Source organism: Triticum aestivum, chromosome 3A (genome assembly GCF_018294505.1).
Source record: "Triticum aestivum cultivar Chinese Spring chromosome 3A, IWGSC CS RefSeq v2.1, whole genome shotgun sequence".
Lineage (NCBI taxonomy): Eukaryota > Viridiplantae > Streptophyta > Magnoliopsida > Poales > Poaceae > Triticum > Triticum aestivum.
In genome coordinates, this window is record NC_057800.1 from 66433038 (window position 1) to 66457356 (window position 24319).

General features: G+C 48.2%; 2 protein-coding genes and 1 long non-coding RNA gene across 3 annotated transcripts; 2 read left to right on the forward strand and 1 right to left on the reverse strand.

Annotated features, from left to right (window-relative positions):
- Positions 1-655: 655 nt before the first annotated feature.
- Positions 656-5666, reverse strand: LOC123060338 (uncharacterized). The gene is made up of 2 exons (XR_006427904.1): positions 5425-5666; positions 656-931 (listed from the first exon to the last, which is right to left on the reverse strand). It is a non-coding gene; the product is annotated as an uncharacterized lncRNA (long non-coding RNA).
- LOC123060337 (L-type lectin-domain containing receptor kinase SIT2) lies at positions 1778-4031 on the forward strand. Its single transcript, XM_044483018.1, has one exon. It carries the CDS (start codon positions 1811-1813, stop codon positions 3827-3829), a length of 2019 nt encoding a protein of 672 aa, XP_044338953.1. The 5' UTR covers positions 1778-1810; the 3' UTR covers positions 3830-4031.
- A 1525-nt stretch (positions 5667-7191) lies between the features above and the next one.
- LOC123057940 (chlorophyllase-2) lies at positions 7192-8741 on the forward strand. Its single transcript, XM_044480799.1, has 3 exons — positions 7192-7605; positions 7698-7820; positions 7902-8741. Exons 1-3 carry the CDS (start codon positions 7348-7350, stop codon positions 8454-8456), a joined length of 936 nt encoding a protein of 311 aa, XP_044336734.1. The 5' UTR covers positions 7192-7347; the 3' UTR covers positions 8457-8741.
- The last annotated feature ends 15578 nt before the right edge of the window (positions 8742-24319 follow it).

The following is a 24319-nucleotide window of genomic DNA, read 5'->3' on the forward strand; positions in this document are numbered from 1 at the left end:
GCGGGCTTTGCCCGGCGGGCGCACTCCGGCGGCGGCGAGGGGGAGGCGACGCTGGGGAGGCGACGGCGGCGGCGGCCGATCGATCTCCCGAGGCGCGCGCGCGGAGCGTGCCGCGGGAGCGGGAGGTGAGCAACTAATGGCGCAAAACTGTTACTGTTGTGCACTTCATCTTTCTCTCAAGTTCTACAATATACATGTTGCTGTTTGGGTTCTGGGGCCACTTTTGTACGATGTAATGGATGTTTGATACTCTAATCTTAGCAAATATGGATGTGTGCATCGTCTGATGCAGAGGCGGGGTAAACCGTCATTTTTTTTTAAATGGCTCTATCCTTCACTAAACCAACATATAATTACAATGAAGGACATGTACTAAAACTGCTAGGAAGTGTAATAACTGGTGCATACATACTGTAAAGAAAAACATGTGCATATATAGAATATACTTGTTGGCAAAATACATGTATTTATTGGCCAGAATTATATGGACAACACATACAATTACTGCCCTTGTGACTAATTCTAAAGAATTAATATATGGTCATATGTTATTCAAAATAACTAGCTTAGTTTCTTTCTTGAAAGATCCAACGGATACTGGCTTTCTATATATCAAGGAGATAACATTTTGCACATTTCTACGATAACGTGGATATGTTAATAGCAAGAAGATGCAAATTATATCCAGGCTCTACACCATCACGATATCAAAAACTAGTCAAGACATTGAGAATGTAGAAAAGCAAATTATTAAAAAAAAATGCATAGCTCACGCATCAACACGCAACAAAACCAACCACAGACCTTGGCAACACAGACATGGAGTCTTGAAACCACCTTACAAAGTTGATCTCATCCAATGCTACAGTCTCCTCAGTGGACCGACTCCTCTCCCTCCTCCCTTCGCTTTCACATTTCTCTCATGCTTTTCCTGAAACTCCAGCCATGCAACCGGATCGCCCTGGGTTAGCCACACAGAAAAATGGCTGTCGCAGTAGACTTTTATCAGAGAATAGACAAGCTCTTCTGCAGGCACCCGTTTGACTCTACAAACAACACGTCCATCAGTTTGGGACCGTCCAACCCGACATGGAGACGTGCATGATGTAGGTGTCCACCGTGTAGCGACGGCCCAGTCCTTGGTGTTGGGCGGATGAGGATGTCCTTACATACAGTATGTAGAAAACTCTAGGCTAGCTACATTATATGTGCGGTGCATACCTAGCCCGGACCACCTCAGATTCAGCAGAGAAGTCCAACACAAGTGCATATGCAGACCGCTAGCCAGAGGACGCCGGGATTGACCATGACGGATCATGCATACCCAGTCGTTTTAGACGACTATCCAGACTTATCACCAACAGAAGTGTACGCATGCTACTCTACTTTCTGGCTTGATATTCAAAGGCTCTTCCCTCGTCTCGGAGGAGAGAATTATAACAACGTGTTGCTACTTGCTAGTGGTTGCCGTCTAAATCAGTCTGATTTAGACGGTTCCACAAAGATGTTCAGACTTCAGCGTCGATGGGGAGACAATTTTTCAGTATCTAGGAAGAAAATTGAACCTGTTGGACCACTTTCTCTTCGATTGCACACGTGGATGGTGATGTGTCTCTTGCTTGCGACTTAGCAAAATTACTAAGTACTATAAATTTTATGGATTTACTTCTTAGTAAATAATCATGGGCAGTTGTTTGCCACTGTCACGCGCACATACAGCAGTACTACTTAGATAGGATAGCCACACCGGTACTAGTTGTTTATCAGCCACAAAATATCGTAATATTTTCCTTGCCAGAGAGCTCAAGGCATGGCTCCGAGGGAGCACATCTTCTTCCTCCTCTATGCCATCCCACTCCTCGTTCTTCCCTGTGCTGCATCCACAACCAGCAACGACAGTTTCAGTTTTCTATACAACGGCTTCTCCGGTGTCAACCTCACCCTCGACGGCAGCGCCAAGGTGACGCCGGAGGGGCTCCTCGAGCTCACCAACGACACCATCAACCTCGGCCACGCCTTGTACCCGACCCCGCTGAGCCTGCGCGGGTCGCCCAACGGCACGGTGCGGTCCTTCTCCCTCAGCTTCGCCTTCGCCATCCTCTCCGTCCACGACGGCATAAGCGCCGACGGCATGGCCTTCTTTGTCGCCCCCACCAAGAACCTCTCCAACACGTGGGCGCAGTACATGGGCCTCCTCAACAGCGGCAACAATGGCAACGCCAGCAACCACATGTTCGCCGTCGAGCTCGACACCACCCAGAACAAGGAGTTCCAGGACATGGACAACAACCACGTTGGCATCGACATCAACAGCCTCAACTCCTTGCAGGCCTACCGCACTGGGTACTACGATGATGAGAGTAGAGCCTTCAACAACTTGACTCTTATCAGCGGCAAGGCGATGCAGGTATGGGCTGACTATGATGGGGTGTCCACGCAGATCAACGTGTTCTTGGCTCCTCTGGGAGTAGCTAAGCCGGTGAGGCCGCTGCTTTCATCTCCCTACAACCTCTCCACAGTTCTGAGAGAACCATCGTACATCGGCTTCGCAGCCACTACCGGCGCAATCAGCACGATCCACTGCGTTCTCGGCTGGAGCTTCGCCGTAAACGGCCCTGCTCCAGCCATCGACACATCTAAGCTCCCAAAGCTACCACGTCTTGGCCCAGAGCCTCGCTCCAAGGTCCTGGAGATCACCCTGCCTATTGCCACGGCCACGTTCGTCCTTGTAGTAGGAACTGTCATCATTTTGTTTCTTCGCAAGAGATTCAGGTACAGGGAGCTGCGGGAAGATTGGGAGGTCGATTTCGGGCCACACCGCTTCTCCTTCAAGGACCTGTTCCATGCCACGGAAGGGTTCAAGGAAAAGAATCTGCTTGGTGTGGGCGGGTTCGGCAAGGTATACAAAGGGACACTCCCAAAGTCCAAACTGAAAGTGGCGGTGAAGAGAGTGTCTCACGAGTCGAGGCAAGGGATGAAGGAGTTCATCGCGGAGGTTGTCAGTATCGGCCGGCTCAGACACCGCAACCTTGTGCCCCTGCTTGGCTATTGCCGAAGGAAAGGTGAACTTCTTTTGGTTTATGACTACATGTCAAATGGAAGCCTCAATCAGTATTTATACTTTAAAGATGGCAAGCCATCACTGAATTGGGAGGAGAGGTTACATATTATCAAGGGTGTCGCGTTCGGATTGTTTTACCTTCACGAGAAGTGGGAGAAAGTTGTCATACACCGAGACGTCAAGCCGAGCAACGTGCTTCTGGACAGTGAAATGAATGCAAGACTAGGTGACTTTGGTCTCTCAAGGTTGTACGATCATGGCACTGATCCACAAACCACACATATGGTTGGAACCATGGGATACCTGGCGCCTGAGTTCGTACGGACGGGCAAGGCATCCCCTCTGACGGACGTGTTTGCATTCGGCATATTTCTCCTTGAGGTTACTTCTGGGCAGAGGCCTATCAAGCAGAACCCATTTGGCAACAAACATACATTGGTCGACTGGGTTATAGAGCGTTGGCACAACGGATCGCTCATGGATACCGTGGATCAGAGACTGCGGGGTGACTACAACATCGATGATGCATCATTGGTGCTGAAGCTAGGGCTTCTGTGCTCGCACCCTTTTACTAGCGCAAGGCCCACAATGCGGCAAGTCATGCAGTATCTCGAAGGTGATACACCACTCCCAGAGCTAACACCAGCACACTTCAGCTTCACTATGCAGGCCTTGACGCAAAACAGAGGATTGGAATCACCAAACTTGCAATACCCTCAGTTATCGACGAGTTTTGCCACTTTTTCCGACCTTTCAGGAGGAAGATAACATATACATATACGGTGTTCAGTGTTATCGTGTCTCTCTTAGATGTTAAAACATCTACTTTCTTGTGCATTTCGTCTGGATAGATACTATATTTTAATGTATTCAAACACTAGCTAGGGAGCATATCAAACATTTACTTCACTTCAGATGTTACTCTGGTTGTCTATGCTCAGTTTAATTACTCACGGGGTTAATGAATCAATCTTCTGTATGTTCTACATGGTTCCAGTCTGAAACTACTTGGTGTATGTAAGCACCTAGCATGTACATGTGAACTCATGAATTTTACAGAAGTTTCTGTCTGTGCTTGTTTGGAATTCCTTTGAGAAACAATGAGAGTTCACTAACTGAATGGATTACATCGTCTCGTGAGTTGTCTGAAACATCATGGCCTTTGGGTCAGTTTGAGTGATATATACAGGTGTCAGTCGTGGAGCTTGAAAGAAATCTTAGGAGGGACGAAGCTGTAACTTTTTAGGACTACCCCAAATCGTCCGGGTTAAATCAATTGTACTTGAAGTGTCGATCTTGCGTACCATAAACTTTGCAATTCCACAAAAGGGTCAGCATAAGGACTGCTTATTCGAACCACAAAAGGGTCCGCTGTGTGGTATCCCTGAAGATTCGAACCACATCTTCTTCTCCTGTGTGTCCGTTTAATTCGTGTGGAGCTGCTTTAGAGAGGTAGTGGGAGGTGATTGGTGCCACACCAACTTTCCCGACCTTTTTGCCGAACTTTAGAACTTCCCCCTGCCCTCTTGCCACATTAGGTGGCTTGAGATTGGGGCACTCGCCTGGACCCTCTGGACGATTCGCAATAAGCTTGTGATTCAGCGCATCCTTCTTCGACGGGCTACTGACGCTCTTTTCAAACTGTCTGGTTTCTTGCAGCTTTGGCGGTCGCTTAGCGGCCTTCGGGACCGGGACGCCATCTCCGCCTTCATCGCCGACCTTCGCTCGATGGCCTTTCGTCTGTCGCCGCCGCCGCCCCCTCCGCCTCCTCCGGAGCCAGATTAGGCGCCGGACCTGTTCTCCGGCTTCGGCCTTTCTTTTCTTTGTTGTTTTTTGGGCTTGTTGAGCTGTGCCCTCAGCGGAACCTTTGTACCTCTTGTTGTGTATCTTGGGTGTGTGTGTTCCGGACTAGTCCGTGTATGTGTGCTTTTGACGGTTTGCTTTATTTATAAAGCGGGGCGAAAGCCTTTTTCGGTAAGGACTGCTTTAAATCTGCTCGCCACAGATCATCACTTTGATTAGGTGGATAATTGCCAAATATGTGGACATAATGCTGGATCCCGTTCCAAGAATTTAATCCCTCGGAACAAGACTTCGATTGTTCGAGTTTGATTTGTTATTTATGACTTTGATGTTCAAACTAGAGTAGCAAGAGAGGAGGCCGAGCATTCAGTAGCTTCACATTCACCTCTATTTCTTTTGTATAAAATGAATCGACAGTATATTAGCATTCCCCTAAACCATGGCTAGATTCGGTCCTTTATAAACAACAAATGTATCTAGTGCAAAACATCTGACCTAGTTAGAATCCCCCACTAATTAAGATGCAGCGGAAAACTAGGAATCGAACTGGATAAAATTACCGAATGGGGAGGGAGAGTAGACTGATCTTGCTGCTCACTGGCTCACCGCGCGTAGAGCCGGCGTCGCCCTGATGCGGAGCGCGGCCGCGACGAGGCGTCGAGGCCTCTGGCCATCTGACGGGCTGGAGAACGCACGCCCGCCGCCCCCCGCGCCCGAACGCATCTGCCCCGGCCCCAGCCAGACCCCGTTCCCCAACGCAAGTCCGCGCGAGAGTCTAGACGAGAAGAACAGAGTTTTTTTCCTAGATGGAGCAGAACAGAGCTGGTCACTGCTGGCTGCACACTATACGGCACCTATACCGAGGCGCCCCAGTTTTTTTTTTGTATTTTTTTCTGTTTGTGGTTTCAAAAATATGAATTTATAAGAAAGATGTTCATGAACGTAGTAAATGTCCCGAATTCTGAAACAAAATCACGAATTAAACAATGTTCGCATATTTAGAAAAAAATACGAATCCAAACATTGTTTTCGAAAATAATCACGATTCAAAAAATACACAGGATTCCAAAAAATACACAGGATTCCAAAAAATGTTCATGGTTTTAAAAAATAATCTTGAATTTCGAAAATATTAGTGAGCTTAAAAAATGATCACAAGTTTTTTTTAAATGATAACAAATTTCAAAAAATTGTTCTCGACTTCAAAAAAATGTTTACGAATTCAAAAAAATATTATGAACTAAAATTATATCCGTGAATTAGAAAAACATTTGCGAATTAAAAAACTGTGACTTAAAAATGTTCACATACATAGAAAAATATGTAGGTGGATCCAAAAGTCATTCATGAATTGCAAAAAATTATTCATGAATTCAAAAAATATTTGCAGATTCAAAAAAATATTCACAAATTTAAAAATAATCTTACCAAAATTATTAAAAAAAGAAAAGGATAAAGGAAGAAAATAAGAAAAAAGACAAAAGACAAAAATAGAAAAAGGAAAATAAAAACAGGACGAAAAACCAAAAGAACAAGAAAAACCCGCTGGGAGAAACCAGTATAGGCCGGTCCGTACAGAGGACGTGGCACATGGGGAGGTATGCGTTGGGTTGCTATCCAGTGACACATACCATATAGGAATCACCCCTATAGCGCCGGTTGCAAACCACTAGTGGTTGCGGCCTGCCAATGCGGGCTGCTTAAGAGGAAGCTGAGTGCTTATTTCACCGGACTTGTAAAGCATAAATCTATTTCGGTTTATTTCATGAAATTGAAATATTTGATATTTAAAGTTTAGCATGCTTCATAATTACATATTAATGTCATTTTTTTCAGAAAGGAGGATAACTCCCGGCCTCTGCATCAGAACAATGCATATAACTATATATTATTAAGAATACAAAATCCAGCAAGCGAACAACATTGAACCGGAAATAAAGCGAAAAGAAAATCCGAAGTCGCATGCCTCACGATAGTGACTGCTCTAAATAACTACTAATCCTATGTTACAAGACGAGAGCAAAAAGAAAAATGCACAACTCGTAGGCTACACTTTTAAGAAGGAATCGTCGCGCGTGCATTGATGATGACGAGTCCAACATGAGGTTGAACTTCGGATTCTCATCCCCAAACCAAACTTCAATCCATCACGTTCAGCAAGGACACGACACAAACGCGTCGACATAGTGATGGGAGGCGGCCGACTGATGACTAGTAAGACTTATCGAAGATGGAAACAAAGGAATGTCCCAATCTTCCATCGTATCAACTATCAAGTACGTACTACAAGAGAATGTGAAAAGGAGGACTAAAATGCATCAGATATTTCTTGGAGAACCACGCAGATAAGGATCCCCAGAACACACGGCCGTTAAGCGGCCACAAGCACCGGTAACTACCACAACTCCAGGTTAACATACACGAGCTCCTCTGCAAGGCGCGTGGGATCGGCAGAGTAGCAGCCTGTCGCTCTGCTTCACACCATGGCGTCTGCAGGCGACGTGTTCGACCATGGACGCCATGGCACCAGCCTTACCAAGGTCGCGCAGGCCACGAGGTGCTGTCCGACCAGTCCCGTCGACGCGCAGTCTCCTCCGAAGCCGCTGCTGGTGGCCGCCCCGTGCGACGCAGGGGAGTACCCGGTGCTGCTCTTCCTGCACGGCTACCTCTGCAACAACTACTTCTACTCCCAGCTGCTCCAGCATGTCGCCTCCCATGGCTTCATCGTCGTCGGTCCTCAGGTATCTTATATCAACAAGGTCGTCAAGCTAATGTCGGCGCGGCAATGAATTTCTGCTCCAGAGATGAACACTGAACTCGAGTACAATTGTAGCTGTACACGGTATCCGGGCCCGATACCACCGGCGAGATAAACTCGGCGGCCGCCGTCATCGACTGGCTCGCTGTCGGCCTTTCTTCCAAGCTCCCACCCGGTGTTCGACCGAACCTAACTGCGGTCAGTTTACCATCGATTGCTCTCTAATTTAACCGAACAATTATTCATCAAGATACTAACAATTGCATCATCATTCATCAGGTGTCCATCTCCGGCCACAGCCGGGGCGGCAAGGTGGCCTTCGCGCTCGCGCTGGGCCACGCCAAGACCACCCTGCCTCTCGCGGCCCTCATCGCCGTCGACCCCGTGGACGGCACCGGCATGGGCGACCAGACGCCCCCGCCGATCCTGGTCTACAAGCCGAACGCGCTGCGCGTCCCGGCGCCGGTCATGGTCATCGGCACGGGCCTCGGCGAGCTGCCCCGCAACGCCCTGTTCCCGCCGTGCGCGCCTCTGGGCGTGAGCCACGCGGAGTTCTACGACGAGTGCTCGGCGCCGGCGTGCCACCTGGTGGCGAGGGACTACGGGCACACCGACATGATGGACGACGTGACGACGGGCGCCAAGGGGCTGGCCACGCGCGCCCTGTGCAAGAGCGGCGGGGCCAGGGCGCCCATGAGGCGGTTCGTCGCCGGCGGCATGGTGGCGTTCCTCAACAAGTGGGTGGAGGGGAAGCCCGAGTGGTTGGATGCCATGAGGGAGCGAACGGATGTCACGCCTGTGGTGCTGTCCGTGGTGGAGTTCCGTGATGAGTAGCCAGGATACTGATGCCTTGTCAGTCCTCATTAGAGTTTCAATCGATAGCGGTTACTCATAGCTCCTGTGCGACACATTTGAGGTGAATTAGCAAGGGTGCGACGTTGTTCGAGCGAATGGCTGTGATGCGATAATTTTGACCAGGTAAATAGCCCACGCACAACATGGCTGTTAAACTCAAATGATGCCCTCGTTAGCTGTTGGGGGCTGGACCCACCACTTATTCACGTAAGCGCGGGACCCACCACTTGTCTACTCGTGGGACCCACCTCCTTGCAGCTAGAAGAGACGAGCGCCCATGCCCGTCCGCCCGCTGCCACCCATTCATCCCCTTTCCCCAATCTTTCTCTTCTCCGGCGACCTAGCGCAAATGTCTACCTCCTCCGCCACACATTTAGAATGATGACAGTATGGACCGGTGCTGCTCACAAGGTGCCCTGACTGCCCACGCCCAGACCCTCTTAAACGGCTGGTCACTAAGAGGGATGACAATGGCAATCTTGGGCGGGAATTTGTGAAATGCTTGAGCAAACCAATGGCAGGAAGGGATGGCAAGGTTAGATCTCAGTTCTAAGCCCGTTCTTTCGCTGTCTTTTGCTCTGATTTCTCCATGTTTTGTTTTTCTCCTCGATTGGATTTTAGGGTTCATGTTGTTGTTTTCAGATCCTGAAGAAATGTTACCATTTCGAGTAGATTGATGAATATGTTGATAGGATTCAGTTTGAGGGCTACGTTGATCCGAGCGTGGCCGCAACCTGGGAGCTCAATTTGGGCGGGGTGCCGCCGATTGCTGTGGAGAATATGGGGAGCTCGGGCGGAGGGGCGGGCAGAGTCGTGCCGATGGCGATGTATGTGCGCAATGCTGAACTGCATGCGGAGTTCGAATTGACCGAGGAACTGAAGAAGATCAAGAAACATCTAATGCAGATGATCGATTTGCAGAAACAAGTAAATTTCATGGCAGGGAGGTTCTATTGTTGTATCATTGCTCTGTTTTTGTTTTATTTCTTGTTCATCCGTCATTAGAATGGGCATTTAGGCCTGTCAGGGTAGAGGATGTGATCTGTGCGCCATGCCAAGTTATGTATCTGAATTGAAGCAGCAATTTGGAACACAAATTATTCAGTGTTCGTGATGTGTTTCCTCTATTTTTGTTCTTCAGTTAACAGAGTACACACCCAAATTCAATTTCTAGTAAAAAACAAAACTGGGCTGTCGAATAGATGTTGGGCCGTAAGAAAATAACCATGCCCAAATAGAGACCAGCCCACCCGCGTAGGGGCACGAGCTCACTCGCGTAGGGACACCAACCCACCTCTAACTTTGGCAAATAAAATGTTACTTGTTTTTACTTTGACCTTTTTCTTGCACTAAATTTTGTGATGGACATTTTTTGATGCACTAAAACTAAATGTTACTTGTTTTTATGCATGTCTACGGTTCCATGAACTAAAAGAGTTGCATGCTTGCATGAAGTAAATTAGTTTGCATTTCCTAGTTGCAGGTCGATAGTGGGTTTGCATGGGGCTCCTAGTTGCATGTCTATGGTTTGGGTCATGACCCATTATTTGGCCAATATTTTGAAGATGGTGTGTGTGGTGATTGGGGTGTAGCAACCCGGGCCCGTAGCAACCCATAGCAATACACAAATAATAGCAAGAACAACCCATAGCAATCTACAAATAATAGCACGAAACACACAATATATATAGTAGCATAACGATTATATAGAAGCATAATGATTGCAATCCATAGTTCCATGATAGCCTTACAACTCCACGATATCCTTACAACTTAAAATACTAATACAACTTAATAATAGTAGCATAACGATTACAACTTAAAATACTAATATGATAGATATATAGCAAGCTAGATAGATCGGGAGCACCAAACGCGGGTTCTTCGGGTTCTTCTCCTCCTCCTCCGGGTGAACACCACCTCGCTCCTCCGGGCGCCCTTCACGCCTCCCCGTTGTTGATGGGGTACGGGAGCGTGTGCATAACATCATTGTTGGGGAAGATGTTGTTGAAGTCGGTGAAGATGTTATGGCTGGTGAAAGCTATGAACTCACAACCAACCCAATACACTCGCCCGAGGAGGTGGAAAGCATCGAAGGGGTTAGTGAACATAGCGAGGAGCCCCACCACAACGCCATTGTGGTTGACCTCCTCAAGATGGTACATCCTCGAAGAGCCGCGGGGGAGGTGGCGGAAGCCGGTCGCAAGGAAGAACTCCGTTAACTCCCTTGCGCCCCTCCACCTTGAGATCGCCCACACCCTAAGGGTTCTCTCTACGTACACTCCGGCCGGGTAGAGTGAGGGAGTCCTGGATTAGGGGGTGTTCGGGTAGCCGGACTATACCTTCAGCCGGACTCCTGGACTATGAAGACGCAAGATTGAAGACTTCGTCCCATGTCCGGATGGGACTTTCCTTGGCGTGGAAGGCAAGCTTGGCGATGCGGATATTCAAGATCTCCTACCCTTGTAACCGACTCTGTGTAACCCTAACCCTATCCGGTGTCTATATAAACCGGAGGGTTGTAGTCCGTAGGCAATCAACTCCATACACAACAATCATACCATAGGCTAGCTTCTAGGGTTTAGCCTCCTTGATCTCGTGGTAGATCTACTCTTGTATTACCCATATCATCAATATTAATCAAGCAGGAGTAGGGTATTACCTCCATCGAGAGGGCCCGAACCTGGGTAAAAACATCGTGTCCCTTGTCTCCTGTTACCATCCGGCCTTGACGCACAGTTCGGGACCCCTTACCCGAGATCCGCCGGTTTTGACACCGACATTGGTGCTTTCATTGAGAGTTCCTCTGTGTCGTCGCCTTTAGGCCCAATGGCTCCTTTGATCATCAACAACGATACGGTTCAGAGTGAGACTTTTCTCCCCGGACAGATCTTCGTCTTCGGCGGCTTCGCTCTGCGGGCCAATTCGCTCGGCCACCTTGAGCAGATCAAAAGCTACGCCCCTGGCCATCAGGTCAGGTTTGGAAGCCTAAACTACACGGCTGACATCCACGGGGACTTGATCTTCGACGGATTCGAGCCACAGCTAAGCACGCCGCACTGTCTCGATGGGCATGATGTAGCTCTGCCGCCGAACAGCGCCTTGGAGGCAGCACACGCATCAGTTCCGACCATTAATTCGGAGCCTACTGCGCCGATCGAGGATTAGCGGTTGGACGCTGCCTCAGGGGCTGCGATTTCAGAGGCGATCGAGCCGAACTCCAGCCCCGCACTCCGCATGGCCCGTGACTCCGAGAAACCGGATTCCTCTCCGAACTCCGAGCCCCCCATGCCCCTGCCGATCGAATCCGATTGGGCGCGATAATGGAGTTCACCGCCGCGGACATCTTTCAGCATTCGCCTCTTGGCGATATCCTGAATTCTCTTAAGTCTCTCTCTTTATCAGGAGAGCCCTGGCCGGACTACGGTCAGCGAGGGTGGGATACGGATGATGAGGAAATTCAAAGCCCACCCACCACCCACTTTGTAGCCACTGTCGACGATCTAACCGACATGCTTGACTTCAGCTCCGAAGACATCGACGGCATGGACGACGATGTAGGAGACGAACAGGAACCAGCACCTGTAGGGCGCTGGAAGGCCACCTCGTCATATGACATATATATGGTGGATACTCCAAAAGATGGAGATGGCGATGGAACAGTGGGGGATGACGCCCCCAAGAAACAGCCAAAGCGCCGGCGTCAGCGGCGCCGCTCTAAATCCCGCCAAAGCAAAAACGGTGATTCCGGCACGGGAGATAATACTACCCCGGATAGCGCCGAAGAACACCCACCTCAGCAAGATTCGGCACAGGAAGATGGAGAAGCCAGCCCTCATGAGAGAGCGGCAGACCGAGAGGTCGAGGATGATAACTATACGCCTCCCTCCGAAGACGAGGCAAGCCTCGATGACGACGAATTCGTCATACCATCAGACCCCGCCGAACAAGAGCGTTTTAAACGCAGGCTTTTAGCCACGGCAAGCAGCCTCAAGAAAAAGCAGCAACAGCTTAGAGCTGCCCAAGATTTGCTAGCTGACAGATGGACTGAAGTCCTTGCGGCCGAAGAGTATGAACTCGAACGCCCCTCCAAGAGTTACCCGAAGCGCAGGCCGCTACCCCGATCAGAGGAGGAAGCACCTACATCACCAGCGCATGACATGGCAGACCGGCCACCTCGCGGCCGCGACAGAGAGGCCTCTCGGCCCTCCACCCAAGCCATGCCCCGACGCCGCTCAACTAAGGCACGGGAAAATGCGCCCGACCTGCGAGACATACTGGAGGATAAGGCAAGACAAACAAGATCGATCTACGGATCGCGCAGGCGCCCTACGGCATGTGACAATGATCTTCACTCCGGATACAACAAATCCGGCCGGGCCGAACACAACAGACATAGCTCTTCCGAGCTGCGTCGTGATATAGCCCAGTACAGAGGCGCCGCACACCCGCTATGCTTCACGAATGAAGTAATGGATCATAAAATCCCAGAGGGTTTCAAACCCGTAAACATCGAATCATACGATGGCACAACAGATCCGGCGGTATGGATCGAGGATTATCTCCTTCACATCCACATGGCACGCGGCGATGATCTACACGCCATCAAATACCTCCCGCTCAAACTTAAAGGACCGGCCCGGCATTGGCTTAACAGCTTGCCAGCAGACTCAATCGGTTCTTGGGAGGACCTGGAAGCCGCATTCCTCGACAACTTCCAGGGCACTTACGTGCGACCGCCGGATGCCGACGACTTAAGCCACATAATTCAGCAGCCAGAGGAATCGGCCAGACAATTCTGGACACGGTTCCTAACAAAGAAAAACCAGATAGTCGACTGTCCGGACGCAGAGGCCCTAGCAGCCTTCAAGCATAACATCCGCGACGAGTGGCTTGCCCGGCACCTGGGACAGGAAAAGCCGAAATCCATGGCAGCCCTCACGACACTCATGACCCGCTTTTGCGCGGGAGAAGACAGCTGGCTAGCTCGCAGTAACAACTTATCAAAGAACCCTGGTAATTCGGATACCAAGGACAAAAGTGGCAGGACACGTCGGAATAAGCAAAAACGCCGCGTTAACAGCGACAGCAATGAAGACACGGCAGTCAATGCCGGATTCAAAGGCTATAAATCCGGTCAGCGGAAAAAGCCATTCAAAAAGAATACTCAGGGCCCGTCCAGTTTGGACCGAATACTCGATCGCTTGTGCCAGATACATGGCACCCCCGAAAGGCCAGCCAATCACACTAACAGGGATTGTTGGGTGTTCAAGCAGGCAGGCAAGTTAAGGGCCGAAAACAGAGACAAGGGGCTGCACAGCGACGACGAGGAGCCCAAGCCGCCGAACAACAATGGACAGAAGGGCTTTCCCCCACAAGTGCGGACGGTGAACATGATATACGCAACCCACATTCCCAAGCGGGAGCGGAAGCGTGCGCTACGGGACGTATACGCGATGGAGCCAGTCGCCCCAAAGTTCAACCCATGGTCCTCCTGCCCGATCACTTTTGATCGAAGGGACCATCCCACTAGCATCCGTCATGGCGGCTTCGCCGCATTGGTTCTCGACCCAATCATCGACGGATTTCATCTCACAAGAGTCCTCATGGACGGCGGCAGTAGCCTGAACCTGCTTTATCAGGATACAGTGCGGAAAATGGGCATAGATCCCTCAAGGATTAAGCCCACAAGAACGACCTTTAAAGGCGTTATACCAGGTGTAGAAGCCAACTGTACAGGCTCAGTAACACTTGACGTGGTCTTCGGATCCCCGGACAATTTCCGAAGCGAAGAGTTAATCTTCGATATAGTCCCGTTTCGCAGTGGCTATCACGCCCTGCTCGGACGAACCGCATTCGCAAAGTTCAATGCGGTGCCGCACTACGCATATCTCAAGCTCAAGATGCCAGGCCCTCGAGGAGTAATTACGGTCAACGGAAACACCGAACGCTCCCTCCGTACGGAGGAGCATACGGCGGCTCTCGCAGCGGAGGTACAAAGTAGCCTTCTCAGGCAATTCTCCAGTCCGGCCATTAAAAAGCCAGACACTGCCAAGCGCGCCCGGAGTAACCCACAGCAGGACCGCCTGGCACACTCTGAGCAAGCGTAGCAATGCGGCCCCAACCCCAGCTTTCGCGACATAGCGAAACCAGTACCTCGCGTACATAACTACGCCCTTGAAATACCATGGGCACAGGGGAAGGGGCACAATAACGGCACACCCAAAATACGGCTTAAAACGTACTAGGGGCTGCCGGATTCTTTTTTTAATTTTTCTTACTTTCAGGACTCCATACTTCGGACGACCTGTTCGGCAATTCGACTGCCGCACAAACGATGCAAGATCCAGGGAGGCAGACAAGCCATGCCGCATTATGGAACCCCCAGGTGGTCTCTATTACGAGCAGTATACCTGTTTTGAATACAATTCCGCGGCCTGCCCCTGGCTAGGACATGTTAAATAGTCCAATATCTTTACCTTATAATACCACTTGTATCGTTCTGCTCTGACAGCAGCCTTTATATAAACAATGCATAGCTTTTGTCTATTTTCTGCATTACTCTCTTTTATATATGTTCATTAATGACATGTTGCACCCGTACACTGTGGTACGGCAAGTACGCCAGGGGCTTCAGTACCCTTTAATATGGTGTGAGAAGTCCGTACACTTTCACAAGTGCGGCACCCCGAACTTATAGCACTATATGCATCGGCTCCGAATCATGATTTGGGTCAATAGTTGGGTTTGCCCGGCTCCTATGTTTTGGTGCCTTACGTTCCGCTATATCGGCTAAGGTAGCACTAGGAGAACCACTGCGATTGTGCCCCGGTTGAGCTGGGTTAAGCACCTCAGTGGAGAAAGCTAAAACTGACTGTCATGATGAGGCGAGAGACCGGTCGCTGTTCGAGAGGTTTTTCGAGTCCCTAAAGACTTATGCCGCTTCGAGCGAGGAGCCGGATTTGTCCGGCCAAGGCGTGGATAGCGCCCCGAACTCGGTCTTCCGAACTAGGGGCTTCGCCGAAATTTAAAATTATAAAGTTCTATGGCTAAGTGAGAGTGTTCAAGCATTATAGTCCGATTGCCTGGTTCGTTGTGCTGAGCGCCTCCCTCGAAGGACCCAACTATGGGAAAAAGAGCGCTCAGGTTTATCCCGAACACCCCAGCACTAGTGGCATGGGGGCAGAAGCCGACGACTGGCCATCTCTCAATTTTTTGATAAACGGCCGCACAGAAAATAATATTTTAAATTCAACAAGCATTGCTTAAGCGCCTATGAACAAGTTTTCAGCGCACAGGATAAAAACGAGCGAGTTTATTCAAAAATTACATCCTTGGTACATTCATCCGCCACAAGGCGGGCACCCGCAAGAACATCCTTGTAATAGTTCTCGGGCTTGCGATGCTCCTTCCCCGGCGGTGGCCCGTCCTTCACAAGCTTCTCACCGTCCAGCTTACCCCAGTGCACCTTTGCACGGGTAAGGGCCCGACGGGCACCTTCGATGCAGACGGAGCGCTTGATGACCTCGAGCCTTGGACAGGCCTCCACCAGCCGCCGCACCAGCCCGAAGTAGCTCCCAGGCAGGGCCTCTCCGGGCCACAGCCGAACTATGAAGCCCTTCATGGCCTGTTCGGCCGCCTTGTGGAGCTCGACCAGCTGTTTCAGCTGGTCGCTCAAGGGCACAGGGTGTCCGACCTCAGCATACTGAGACCAGAACACCTTCTCCGTCGAGCTGCCCTCTTCAGCTCGGTAGAATGCGGCGGCGTCGGATACGCTGCGGGAAGATCTGCGAATGCCCCTGGAGAACTCCGGATTCGGGTAAGTAACAAGTAGTTTACTTTTATATTTCTGCTTTGCATAAAGAATGCCTTACCCGCTGCTATCTTCTTTATCTCCTCCAACTCTCGGAGGGCCTTTTGGGCTTTGGCCTTGGCAGACTTGGCAGTCTCAAGGGCCGCCGCGAGCTTGGACGCTTGGGTCTTTGACTCAAGCTCCAAACTCTCATGTTTTTTCATGAGAGCCTGAAGCTCTTGCTGCACCTCGCCGACCCGAGCCCCAAGTTTCTCTCGCTTGGTGCGCTCCGCGGCCGTTTTCTTTTCGGCCTCGGACAGCGCCTGCTTGAGGGTCGCCACCTCAGTCGTGGCCCCTATAATAAGCAGTGCAATCCTATTATTTTTTGCAATCACGCCTCTCTATAGGCGCTTTTTCTGTAAGGTATTTCTTACCTTCTTTCTCCTCGAGCTGCCGCTTGGCAAGGCCGAGCTCTTGCTCGGTCTGCTCGAGGTCCTGCTTCAGGACACCCACCTCCGCAGTCAGTGCGACGGTGGATAGCAGCGAAGCCTGCATACGCATATTGACTCTTTTTGTTAGACTCCTGCGGAATTTAACAGATCCTCTATTCGGCTTTTCTTTCCGAACGCCAAACAGAGCATCAGGGGCGACTGTCTATGCGGTTATATTTTTACATATTTTTACTTACCTCGAAGCCTGTTAGGAGGTTAGCGCAAGCTTCACTCAGTCCACTCTTGGCAGACTGAACCTTCTGGATCACCGTACTCATAATAGTACGGTGCTCCTCGTCGATGGAGGCGCCGTCAAGCACCTCGACCAGATTGTCCGGCACCTCTAGTCGGACGGAGGCCGCCGGCTCAGAAGGCTTGCTCCTCTTGGAAGGAGTTCGCCTACCGCGGTCCAGAACTGTTGAAGATTCCGGCGTGGTGTCCGGCACAAAGCCGGACTTGGAGCCCTGGGGGGTCTTGTCACCTTTACTCCTGGGGTCCAGGAGATCGCCTTGCGGCTCCTCCAGGACCACCTCCTCCTGCCCCAAAGCTCGTTGCGACGCCACTTCGGCGTCGTCCGTAGTGCGGGGGGAGACAGCGGGCGGAACTGAGTTCACGTCCGATGAATCCAGGGAGCCGCTCGACGACTCGTTGAGTTCGGCCCGGGGCGGGCTGCATAATTATGTTCGACATTAGGGAAAGCTGTGCGACAAAGGAACATCATGAGTTATTCTGATATCCGAACTTACGATTTCACTGGACGCTTGGCCCTGTTTGGCCACTCCTCTTTGCCCTCTTCGGCGTTGGGGGCGTAGTCCGGCGGAGGGGTCTTCCTTTTCCTAGACCCCTCGGCCTCCCCCGTTGGGGCGGCCTTCCTCTTCTCTCCTCCCTCCGCTGGGGAGAGGGAGAGTTTTCTTCTTCCTCCTCATCGTTTTCGCGGGAGGAGGGCGTCTCGGACTCGTCAGATGATGAGTCTGACACCACCACATTACGGGCACTCTTTTGAGTCCCCGTGGCCTTCTTCTTCTTGGCCTTCTTCTCTGGCACCACATAAGGCGCCGGAACCAGCAGCTTCACTAGGAGAGCAGGGGCTAGGTCTTCGGGCAAGGGAGCCGGACAGTTAATCGATCCGGACTTCGTCCGCCAAGCCTGTCAAAGGTAAGGGAGTTTAGATCCCGCATAGAGTCAAACTACGAAAAAACTTAACATCCTGTAAAAGGTGAAAATAGCTTACCTCGCTAGCGTGACGCTGCGAGTTGTATCCGCGGTCCTCGGAAGCGGATGTGGGAGCCTCGGCGCCTTTGGTTAGCACCTTCCAGACGTCTCCATTCGTCGTGTCGAAGAGCCTGTTAAGGGTTTGGTGCTGCGCCGGGTCGAACTCCCACAGATTAAAGTCCCGTTGTTGACACGGGAGGATCCGGCGGACGAGCATAACCTGGACTACATTGACGAGCTTGATCGGCTTGCTCACCAGGGACTGGATGCATGTCTGCAGTCCGGTCACCTCTTTTTCGTCGCCCCACGACAGGCCCGTCTCTTTCCAGGACATAAGCCGCGTGGGGGGTCCGGATCGGAACTCGGGGGCTGCGATCCATTTCGGATCGCGCGGCTCGGTGATGTAAAACCACCACGATTGCCACCCCTTTAGGGTCTCCACGAAGGAGCCCTCGAGCCATAGAACGTTGGCCATCTTGCCCGCCATGGCACCTCCGCACTCTGCCTGGCTGCCGCGCACCACCTTGGGCTTGACGTTGAAGGTCTTGAGCCAGAGGCCGAAATGGGGGCGGATGCGGAGGAAAGCCTCGCACACGACGATAAACGCCGAGATGTTGAGGATGGAGTTCGGGGCCAGATCGTGGAAATCCAGGCCGTAGTAGAACATGAGCCCCCGGACAAATGGGTGGAGTGGAAAACCCAGTCCGCGAAGGAAGTGGTGGAGAAATACTACCCTCTCATGGGGCCTAGGGGTGGGGAGAAGCTGCCCCTCCTCGGGATTCAAATTTGAGCCCAAATTTGAATCCAAATTTGAATTTAAAACAATGACCAACAAACAAGTTCGAATAGAAATACGAGGATACATAGTGACTACCAGTACGCACCAAGTTACAAATATTATTACATGACACAAATTTTCAAACAGTTCTCTGTTCTACCTCTTCCTACCACGTCGTGTGCCCTTCTTCGCCTTAGCACTTCTTGTTTTTGGTTCTACTACACACACAAGTTCACTGATCATCTTGGTTTTCTTCACTGGTCTTTTCAACACCTCGCCAACACCCTCAAGATTAGTGTCTTCAGTCTGAATGTTGACAGCAGTTTCAGTTTCTTCGGTGTGTGGTCCGAGATCGCTCGCTCCATCGCATGAACCGGCACCAAAGGGTACTTTTGTTCCCAATCCACACTAGCGAGTACCCTATCCAACTTCTCATAAGTCGGAATGGGAATGTATTGGACCATATAAATTGTCTACCGGTGAGCTCAGTTTCTCTTAAATTAAGACTCTCGATAATCATGTTAAACATCATAGACCGCCATCCATCAAAATTGTCATTGTTCTTTTCATCTTTCCTCCGAATGATATTAAAGTCTCCACCGACTAGGATTGGCAAAGTTTCATCTCCACATATCCGCACTAAGTCGGCTAGAAAATCAGGTTTAAGTTCGGGTTGTGCTATGATGTCTACTACACAACCTTCTTCTTATAGACGTTGTTGGGCCTCCAAGTGCAGAGGTTTGTAGGACAGTAGCAAGTTTCCCTCAAATGGATGACCTAAGGTTTATCAATCCATAGGAGGCGTAGGATGAAGATGGTCTCTCTCAAGCAACCCTGCAACCAAATAACAAAGAGTCTCTTGTGTCCCCAACACACCCAATACAATGGTAAATTGTATAGGTGCACTAGTTCGGCGAAGAGATGGTGATACAAGTGGTAAATGGATGGTAGATAATAGTTTTTGTAATATGAAAATATAAAACAGCAAGGTAGCGAATGATAAAAGTGAGCATAAACGGTATTGCAATGTGTTGAAACAAGGCCTAGGGATCATACTTTCACTAGTGCAAGTCCTCTCAACAATAATAACATAATTGGATCATATAACTATCCCTCAACATGCAACAAAGAGCCACTACAAAGTCACTAATAGCGGAGAACAAACAAAGAGATTATGATAGGGTACGAAACCACCTCAAAGTTATTCTTTCCAATCAATTCGTTGGGCTATTCCTATAAGTGTCACAAACAGCCCTAGAGTTCGTACTAGAATAACACCTTAAGACACAAATCAACCAAAACCCTAATGTCACCTAGATACTCCAATGTCACCTCAAGTATCCGTGGGTATGATTATATAATATGCATCACACAATCTCAGATTCATCTATTCAACCAACACATTGAACCTCAAAGAGTGCCCCAAAGTTTCTACCGGAGAGTCAAGACGAAAACGTGTGCCAACCCCTATGCATCGATTCCCAAGGTCACGGAACCCGCAAGTTGATCACCAAAACATACATCAAGTGGATCATAGAATACCCCATTGTCACCACAGGTATCCCACGCAAGACATACATCAAGTGTTCTCAAATCCTTAAAGACTCAATCCGATAAGATAACTTCAAAGGGGAAACTCAATCCATTACAAGAGAGTAGAGGGGGGAGAAAAAATCATAGGATTCAAATATAATAGCAAAGCTCGCGATACATCAAGATTGTATCACCTCAAGAACACGAGAGAGAGAGAGAGATCAAACACATAGCTACTTGTACATACCCTCAGCCCCGAGGGAGAACTACTTCCTCCTTGTCATGGAGAGCACCGGGATGATGAAGATGGCCACCGGAGAGGAATTCCCCCTCCGGCAGGGTGCTGGAACGGGTCTAGATTGGTTTTCGGTGGCTACGGAGGCTTCTGGCGGCGGAACTCCCAATCTATTGTGTTCCCCGATTGTTTTAGGGTATATGGATATATATAGGTAGAAGAAATACGTCAAAGGAGACACGAGGGGCCCACGAGGGTGGAGGGCGCACCCCCCTGCCTCGTGGCTTCCTCGTTGATCCCCCGACGTGCACTCCAAGTCTCCTGTATTGCTTTCTTTTCAAAAATAAGTTCCGTGAAGTTTCAGGTCAATTGGACTCCGTTTGATTTTCCTTTTATGCGATACTCTAAAACAAGGAAAAACAGAAACTGGCACTGGGCTCTGGGTTAATAGGTTAGTCCCAAAAATCATATAAAATAGCATATAAATGCATATAAAACATCCAAGGTTGATAATATAATAGCATGGAACAATAAAAAATTATAGATACGTTGGAGACGTATCATCATCCCCAAGCTTAATTCCTGCTCGTCCTCGAGTAGGTAAATGATAAAAACAGAATTTTTGATGTGGAATGCTACCTAACATATTTGTCATGTATTTCTCTTTATTGTAGCAAGAATATTCAGATCCATAAGATTCAAGACAAAAGTTCATATTGACATAAAAATAATAATACTTCAAGCATACTAACTAAGCAATCATGTCTTCTCAAAATAACATGGCCAAAGAAAGTTCATCCCTACAAAATCATATAGTTTAGTCATGCTTCATTTTCGTCACACAAGAATGCTCTCATCATGCACAACCCCGATGACAAGCCAAGCAATTGTTTCATACTTTAGTAATCTCAAACTTTTTTCAACTTTCACGCAATACATGAGTGTGAGCCATGGATATAACACTATGGGTGGAATAGAATATAATGAGGGGGTTATGTGGAGAAGACAAAAAGGAGAAAGTCTCACATCGACGCGGCTAATCAATGGGCTAGGGAGATGCCCATCAATTGATGTCAATGCAAGGAGTAGGGATTGCCATGCAACGGATGCATTAGAGCTATAAGTGTATGGAAGCTCAACAAAAGAAACTAAGTGGGTGTGCATCCAACTTGCTTGCTCACGAAGACCTAGGGCACTTGAGGAGGCCCATTGTTGGAATATACAAGCCAAGTACTATAATGAAATATTCCCACTAGTATATGAAAGTGACAAAACAAGAGACTCTCTATCATGAAGATCATGGTGCTACTTTGAAGCACAAGTGTGGAAAAAGGATAGTAGCATTGCCCCTTTTTACTTTCTTTTTTTGGCCTTTCCCCTTTTTTTATTTGGCCTTTCTTTTTTTGGGACAATGCTCTATTAATGATGATCATCACACTTCTATTTATTTACAACTCAAAGATTACAACTCGATACTAGAACAAGGTATGACTATATATGAATGCCTCCGGCGTTGTACCGGGATGTGCAATGATGGTTGAGTGACATGTATGAAAGAATTATGAACGGTGGCTTTGCCAGAAATACAATGTCAACTACATGATCATGCAAAGCAATATGACAATGATGAAGCGTGTCATAATAAACGGAACGGTGGAAAGTTGCATGGCAATATATCTCGGAATGGCTATGGAAATGCCATAATAGGTAGGTATGGTGGCTGTTTTGAGGAAGATATAAGGAGGTTTATGTTTGATAGAGCGTATCATATCACGGGGTTTGGATGCACTGGCGAAGTTTGCACCAACTCTCAATGTGAGAAAGGGCAATGCACGGTACCGAAGAGGCTAGCAATGATGGAAGGGTAGGAGTGCGTATAATCCATGGACTCAACATTAGTCATAAAGAACTCACATACTTATTCCAAAAATCTACAAGTCATCAAAAACCAAGTATTACGCGCATGCTCCTAGGGGATAGATTGGTAGGAAAATACCATCGCTCGTCCCCGGCCGCCACTCATATGGAAGACAATCAAATAACACCTCATGTTTCAAATTTGTTACACAACGTTTACCATACGTGCATGCTACGGGACTTACAAACTTCAACACAAGTATTTCTCAAATTCACAACTACTCAACTAGCACAACTTTGATATCACTATTTCCATATCTCAAAACAATCATCAAGTATCAAACTTCTCTTAGTATTCACTGCACTTATATGAAAGTTTTTATTATATCCCTCTTGGATGCCCATCATATTAGGACTAATTTCATAACCAATGCAAATTACCATGCTGTTCTAAAGACTCTCAAAATAATATAAGTGAATCATGAGAGTTCATCTATTTCTACAAAATAAAACCACCACCGTGCTCTAAAAAGATATAAGTGAAGCACTAGAGCAAATGACAAACTACTCCAAAAGATATAAGTGAAGATCAATGAGTAGTTGAACAATTATGCAACTATATGAAGACTCTCTAATCATTTAATAATTTCAGATCTTGGTATTTTATTCAAACAGCAAGCAAAACAAAATTAAATAAAATGACACTCCAGGCAAAACACATATCATGTGGCGAATAAAAATATAGCTCCAAGTAAAGTTACCGATGAACGAAGACGAAAGAGGGGATGCCATCCGGGGCATCCCCAAGCTTAGGCTCTTGTTTGTCCTTGAATATTTCCTTGGGGTGCCTTGGTCATCCCCAAGCTTAGGCTCTTTCCACTCCTTATTCCATAGTCCATCGAATCTTTACCCAAAACTTGAAAACTTCACAACACAAAACTTAACAGAAAACTCGTAAGCTCCATTAGCGAAAGAAAACAAAATACCACTTCAAGGTACTGTAATGAACTCATTCTTTATTTATATTGGTGTTAAACCTACTGTATTCCAACTTCTCTATGGTTTATAAACTCTTTTACTAGCCATAGATTCATCAAAATAAGTAAACAACACGTGAAAAACAGAATCTGTCAAAAACAGAACAGTCTGTAGTAATCTGTAACTAACGCAAACATCTGGAACCCCAAAAATTCTAAAGTAAACTGCCAGACGTGAGGAATTTATCTATTAATCATCTGCAAAAATAATTAGCTAAATATCACTCTCCAATAAAAAATGACAGCAATTCTCGTGAGTGCTAAAGTTTCTGTTTTTTACAGCAAGATCAACAAGACTTTCCCCAAGTCTTCCCAACGGTTCTACTTGGCACAAACACTAATTAAAACATAAAAACTCAATCATAACAGATGCTAGATAAATTATTTATTGCTAAACAGGAGCAAAAATCAAGGAACAAAAATAAAGTTGGGTTGCCTCCCAACAAGCGCTATCATTTAACGTCCCTAGCTAGGCATGATGATTTCAACGATGCTCACATAAAAGATAAGAATTGTAACATAAAGAGAGCATCATGAAGAATATGACTAACACATTTAAGTCTAACCCACTTCCTATGCATAGAGATTTTGTGAGCAAAAAACTTGTGGGAACAAGAATCAACTTGCATAGGTAGGTAAAATAAGCATAACTTCAAAATTTTAAGCACATAGAGAGGAAACTTGATATTATTGCAATTCCTACATGCATATGTTCCTCCCTCATAATAATTTTCAGTAGCATCATGAATGAATTCAACAATATAACCAGAACCTAAAGCATTATTTTCATGATCTACAAGCATAGAAATTTTACTACTCTCCACATAAGCAAAGTTCTTCTCATTCGGAATAGTGGGAGTATCATAAGAAACTCGAATACTATAAATTGTTTCCACATTAAAAGAGT